This window comes from Podarcis pityusensis, assembly GCF_964106645.2.
Source record: "Podarcis pityusensis genome assembly, chromosome: Z".
NCBI classification, from domain to species: Eukaryota; Metazoa; Chordata; class Lepidosauria; order Squamata; family Lacertidae; genus Podarcis; species Podarcis pityusensis.
Window position 1 is genome coordinate 37,042,924 of NC_138044.1, and position 6,715 is coordinate 37,049,638.

Here is a 6,715-nt window from a genome sequence, read left to right on the forward strand (position 1 = left end):
CTTTAAAACAGTTCCAGATTTGTCCTTTTTGACTGACTGCCCTCCTAATATGCCTCTGTTTTATAATTTTCTCCTGCTTGTTGTCTTTTGCACCTGTCCCCTAGTTGAGTCTTTGGTTTGCCCAGTCTGCTGATTACCAGCCATACCCTGAAACCATAGCAATTGCAGCTCTGGCTCTAGTTTTCAACTTGGACTATAGTCTCTGGCCTTGTTCATTACCTCAGCCTCTCCGTCACCTCCAGTCCTATCAGTCCATGGAACCCAACCCTTCCAGCAGTCTAAGCTGGTCATCAACGCACACAATGGAAGTGCAGGCCTTGAAACAAACAGCTGCCATAAACCACAGGGTTAAAGAAACCTTTGTTGTTGTTGAATGCAGTGTTTTGTTTTTAATGAAATTTGTGTTGTGTGTTCTGACTACTACCAAGAATTCTTGAAGTCTGAGCTTGATGATCAATACCACAAAATGAAGGGGGAAATGTAAAAGGAAAGGGGAAACAGAAATATTTCCGGTGAAAAGAAGAAAATCTATTTCCCAAGTTATTAAATAGTGTCTCACAACAGTGGGGGCCCAATAGCCACACTTGGAAATATTTAGCACAACATGCTAAACTGCTTCCCTGCTGTCTTGTGGGACATCTTTGGGTGAAGAAAAGACTAAGGAGTAAACCCTATGCAAATCCAGAGTGAAATCCTTAAGACTGTTGGATGACATCTTGTACACCTCCTGCAGCCAAGCTGCGACAAATGCATTGCTTTCCTTTTCTTTGGAAGACATCAGTGAGACCGGGGTGGGGCTCATGTCATTTGGGCAGCTCAGGACCTCAATAAACACTGCCCAGGCTTGTGCAATGTGGAAGGTCACTTTGGTGCTGCAAACACAGCAAAAACAACATGGGAGGCAGCAGTTGCAAGTTACCAGTTTCTGCAGCCACAGCAGGCGCTGTGACTCTCCATTGGTTTGACTTCACCCCTGGAGGTGCACACCATTGTCTCTTGAGACAGACAGATGCCAACCATGCAATGATAAATTTCAATATACCATTATAAATAGGATTTATTATACTTTACAGATCAGAGAGCCAAATGAACATTTCCTTTCAAAAGAGCCAGATAGCAAACATGTGAAGGGAACTTGAGGTAAATGTCCTTTTTGACAATCTACAGTTTGGCAGGTGAGAAAGTAGGATCACATTGCAAGCCTGTTTAAAGTACAGTTACATCAGATATACAGTAGCATGTGAGATTTCCAGTTTTGCAGCCTACTTAATGGATCCTCAATAGCTTTTAAAATTTCAATTAAATGTTAAGCATACTGTGTTGTAGTGTTGTTGTTTTATGCAAGCATACATAAAGTCCATCACCCGCATCCAGTGCTATGTTCATGTGGGAACTCAAATATCCACCATGGATTGCCAGTTTATTTCCCTGGAGCAGCTAGTGAGAACCTTTGGATCTTCAGATGCTGCCAAACTACAACTCCCATCAGTGACAGGTATGATGGAAGTTGCACTTCAGCAATATCAGGAGAGCCAAAACTTTCCCACCCTTGCTCTGGAGAATCAGAACCAGGGGAAGCACCTTTATATGGGCTCAATCCTGCCAAAGATGGAGACTTTTAATACCCATTGAATTTGCTAGAAGAGAATTATCCAAGAAAACGAAAAACAACACTTAGTAAATATGTCTTAGGGTGGCAAATTATCTCAAAATAAAGCCATGCAGACTGTGTCAGAATAAATATATTCATTTGTGTGTGGGTTGTTGTTGTTTTTTGTCCTTCTTTGCTTGAAAAGTCACATGGAACATTGTAAATGCCAAGTGAAACTTCTTATTATTATTATTATTAATGAAATTTATATACCGCCCTATACCACTGTGCAGATAATAGGACCCAAGAAAGACTAAAAACAGGTCTACTGGTGTGTAAATTCTGAAATGAAAAGTGACTGTTGGACTAGATCCATACACTCTTGGAGGATTTTATAGTTTTTGATTTTGATTTTATAGTTCCATTTCAATTGAGGTTTAAGCCTGGCTTTGGCACAGAAACTGTGTTGGTCGCCCTGCCTGATGACCTCTGTAGGGAGAGAGACAAGGGAAATATTAATTGACCTCAACCTCTCAGAGGTTTTTGATACCATCAACCATAGTACCCCTCTGGAGTGGCTGTCCTGAGTTAGAGGTGGGTGCCACCACTTTGTGGTGGTTCTGGTACTACTCAGATGGTTGTTTCCAGAGGGTGATGCTTGGGGAGTGTTCTTCAGCCCCATAGAGCTTTCAATGTGGGATTTTATCACCTATGCTGTTTAACAACTACATGAAACCACTGAGTGAGGTCAGCCAGAGGTTTGGTGTATGTTGTCAGCAATATGCTGATGAAACACAGCTCTTCTTCTCCTTTACATCTGCAGGTGTAGCAGTGGATATGCTGGGCGTTGTCTTGCCTCTGTAATGGACTGAATGAGAACCAACAAATGGAGCTCAACCCAGATAAGAGTGAGGCACTGTTAGTGGGTGGGTCCCTAGACTTAATCAATGGGATTTGCCCTGCTCTCGATGGGGTTACATTCCCTCTGAAAGAGCAGGTATATAGCTTGGGTGGGGGGGACTTCTGGGTCCTTTGCTGTTGGCTTGAGGCTCAGGTGGCCTTGATGGCACAGAATGCCTTCCATCAGCTTTAGCTGGTAGCCCAGCTTGACTGTACTGACAGTCAACTGATTTCTGGGTCTGATTTGAAGTGCTGGTTTTGACCTATAAAGCCTTACAAACGGCTCAGGACCACAATACCTCAAGGACTGCCTCTCCCCATATGAATAAACCCAAACCCTGTGATCATCATTTGAAGCCCCTTGGATGCCTCCTCTACAAGAGGCCTGGAGAGCAGCAACATGAGAATGGGCCTTTTCTGTAGTGGCTCCTCATCTGCTGAATGCACTCCACAGCAACGTCTGCCAGGCACCTTCATTACATAACTTTAGGCACCACCTGAAAGCATTTCTTTATACTCAGGACTTTGGCTGATCAAATATTCTCTGGCCTTTTAAATGAGATTTTGGGAGGGGAGTTATTGGTGTGTTTTTGTTTCATTATGCATTTTATGATCTTATTTTGTATTTTTATGCTGCGAACTTTCCAAGGCTCTTTGGATGTTGGGCCGTAAACAAATTTATTTATTTATTTATTTTTAAATTCAACTCTGAATATATGAAAGAAAGAGTACATTCTTAACATTTATTTTTTAAAATCAATGTGTGTTAAGAGTGCTTAACTCTGGCAGGATTACTGCACTCAACATGTTGTAGAAATAAATGTGACTGAGAGTAGCACACAGCTTTTGCTGTGCATTGACTTGTCCGAAAAATCAATGTGGGCTCCAGGCAAATATAAAAGATTTAAATAATTATGGAGCTTATGCATTTCTTTTTTTCAAGAGACACGTGTTTAAAATATGGAAGCACGTGGCACTTCTACATTTGCTTTTCTTGTGCAAAAGTGCTTCCCGTGGATCAATTTCTTGTTTATCTAGGCGCACTGATTGGGACAGATACCTCTTCCCCCTTCCCCTGCCATCTAGCTATCCAATTTTATATTAGCATTCATACAACGACAAAAAAAAATCCAGTTTTTTTTTCCTTTTTACTCCTTCCCCCTTTTTTAAAAGCACTGAGTGCAATCCAGTAGGAATATTGTTCAAAACATTTGAAGATAATAGAACCATTTCTGTGCTCTTGTAGAATCCTACTTTTCAGTGGGATATCCACAGTCAAAGTTCTAGGTGGACTGTGCTCAATGAATCCTGCACCAATCCAAACACTGTTACATGAAGTGTACATTCTTTTACATTATTGCCCAAGGATGATACAATGCAACACATTAATGCAACACATTAATGCAAACTGTGATAGGCATAGTACACATTTTAAACATGTAATAAGCAACAACCAAAAAATGAAAATGTTACATCTTATGCTAACCAAAGATAAATTCAGTGATCTTGCCAAATTGCCTAAAAAGGCAGCCATTTTAATGCTAGGCAGCAGTATTATTATTTATTTGTACTAGTGGTAGTTAAGGTTTTGATTTATTTATTTTTTTAAATCACACTAAATGCAAGACCTTTTGCTTAAATATTGGGGAAGGGCGTGCCATCTAAATTGTGCCTAAGTAGGTACTCTTAAAAATGCTAGCCAGCATAATATAAAATAAGCTTTCATCAAAAAGCTTAACAGTTAGAATAATAAAAAAAAAGAATGAGAGAGGCTGGCTACAAGTGTATACTATACATATATCTATACGGAATTGCAAGTACGAGGTACACCCTCTCTTGGGCCCAGTTCATACAACATGCAGCACAATCCTATGCATGTTTACTCAGATGTAAGTCCCATTGAAATCAATGGGACTTACTTCCCATTCCACATGTTTAGGCTTGGAGGCCTAGTGGACCTATGATAGAGGAGCAGATATACAACTCTCCCCCACCCCATGGATACAACATGTGGAGGTGGGTGTTCCATGTAGAGCAAGGGTACCCATTGTGGTGGACTATAACTCCCATCATCCTTGACCATTGATGCTACTAGCTGGAGCTGATGGGAATTGGAGTCCAGCAGTATTTGGAGGTCCCCATGTTTCCTACCCCTGCTGCACATGGAATCGTCCTTCACATTCTCCATGATGTGTGTCATGGAGAAAATGCATTAGCAGCTGACTTTCCACCATGCTGAGGACTGATAGCCTGTTAAGCCAGTGGAAAGAGCCATTTGGCATTTTAAGATCGACAAAGCACTGTAAAATGCTCATATCTGGCTATCCTGCATAGCGGAAAAAAGTATTTCTTACAACAACCCCCCTCCCCCCCACCCAAGAAAATAAAAAATAAACCAACAGTAATTTCTCATTCTGGAGCATATGAGACAAAGCATTTTACCAAGAAATGCAGGAAGTATAGATAACTTTACTTTGTCTTTCTTTCTTTTTTTGGATGTATATGCCTAAAAGTTATTGCTCCTTTATCATCATGTATATGGGAGAGAAGGCATAAGGTGGGATTGGGGAACCTGTGGCCCTCCACTGTTGCTGGACTATGCAACCCACCATCCCTAACCACTGGGCATGCTGGGTGGGGCTGATGGGAGTTGCAGTCCAGCAACACCTGGAAAGGAACAGGTTCCCCATCCCTGCTATAAGGGAGGGGAGCATGGACAACATATATCCTCAGCATAAATAAGTTAAGGGCATTAGTCCATTAAGGACAAAGTGGCTATCAGCAACATAAGAGAATAAAAAGATTTATCTTATACAGTTACCACCATTCACACCCAGTGATGGTTAATATCACTTATTTTGCCTTAGGGAAAAACCCTACATTATCAAACACTTATAGCACAATGTTCTCAAGTCTCTCTTTGTCTTTCTTTTCTTTCCTTTTCTGTCTTAGCGTTCTTGCCCTGAATACCTTTCAGTAGGGCAGCTTGAACAGTTCACCGCCACTTCGAAAACCCCTCTGGAGATCAGACGATAAAATTCTTCAGCAATCAGGGAGAGAGGACAAAGGGCTTTCTCGTGCTATTCCCATATTTCCATGTTTGCTGGCTTAACATCATTGTGTATACGACTTCAGTACTTAACAGCTGATGCGAAGACGTTCAGAGCTGGCAAACAGAGAAACAGCATGAGAAAAGCCCCTGCCTTCATCATCACATCTCCAACCCTACCTTAAAAGTTGGCTTGGCAGCTATCAACTAGCTTAATACTGTCATGGGGATGGGGAGGGGCTTGGGGAGATTTTACTATTTTTAGATTTAGATAGGCAATTCAGATTTAAAGCATTCATATGGGAGATGCAGGCTTGGGGAACCTGTGCCCCCCACTCAGATGTGGTTGGACACCAATTCCTATCAGTCCCTCCCAGCATGGTCAATAGTAAGGAATTATGGGAGTTGCGTTGCTATAATATCAGGATGACAACCGATTTCCCCTCCCTGATTTACAGGATGCTTGCTGTTCGGGTTTATCTGGATATAACAGCTATCCCTCCAAGCTGCCCTACTAAGAGACATATCAGGATCTATATAAAGGATAGATTTGCTAGGTAGCCAGCATGGTGCTCTCTAGATGTTGCTGAATTCCAGACCTCGGCCCCAGTCAGTGTGGGCAGCTGTCAGGAATGGTGAAAGATGCATTTCAATATCAAGGGAGCAACACATTAGCCAATGCCTGCAAGGGGTCATTCCCTGGAAACTTTAGTTATATATTCTGTGAAGGTGGAAGGGGTAGGGAAGGGGTGCTAACTAAGCATTGCATTAAAGGACTCTTGACACATTCATCAAACTACAATTCCCAGGATTCTTTGGGGAAAGACATGACTAGCAAATGGCTTTAAATCAACATAAGATCATAGTACATACATGCCCTTAGTGGAAATACATTACTTAATACAATGCAACTCTTATGCCAAAATATGTGGTACAGCAGGCTTCAGGCCTTGTAAATGTATATAATTATAAAATGTCATGCACTCAAGGGACTCACTGCAACATATTTTAACCCCCCCCCCATTTTGTTAGAATTCTCTGAAATTGAGGAAGGTCTGTGTAAATAAAAACAGGCGACATCCACGTCCCTCCCTCCTACCCACCAACCGTGTATTGTCATCATGTTTAAGAACTTGTTTAGATTGCTGATATCAAGATAGCATATGTTCAAAATA

General features: G+C 41.5%; 1 protein-coding gene across 4 annotated transcripts in view; it reads right to left on the reverse strand.

Annotated features, from left to right (window-relative positions):
- Positions 1–6,715, reverse strand: part of PCDH11X (protocadherin 11 X-linked) — a 751,002-nt gene that overhangs the window by 565,696 nt on the left and 178,591 nt on the right. The window contains exon 5 of one of the 4 annotated variants that reach the window (XM_080990484.1): positions 1,040–5,657. The exons of the other annotated variants lie outside the window; for them this stretch is intronic. Coding sequence (XP_080846610.1) covers positions 5,652–5,657 — 6 coding nt within the window. The 3' untranslated portion in view covers positions 1,040–5,651. Of the gene's footprint in view, positions 1–1,039; positions 5,658–6,715 lie in introns of those variants that run through there. 4 annotated transcript variants of the gene reach the window in all.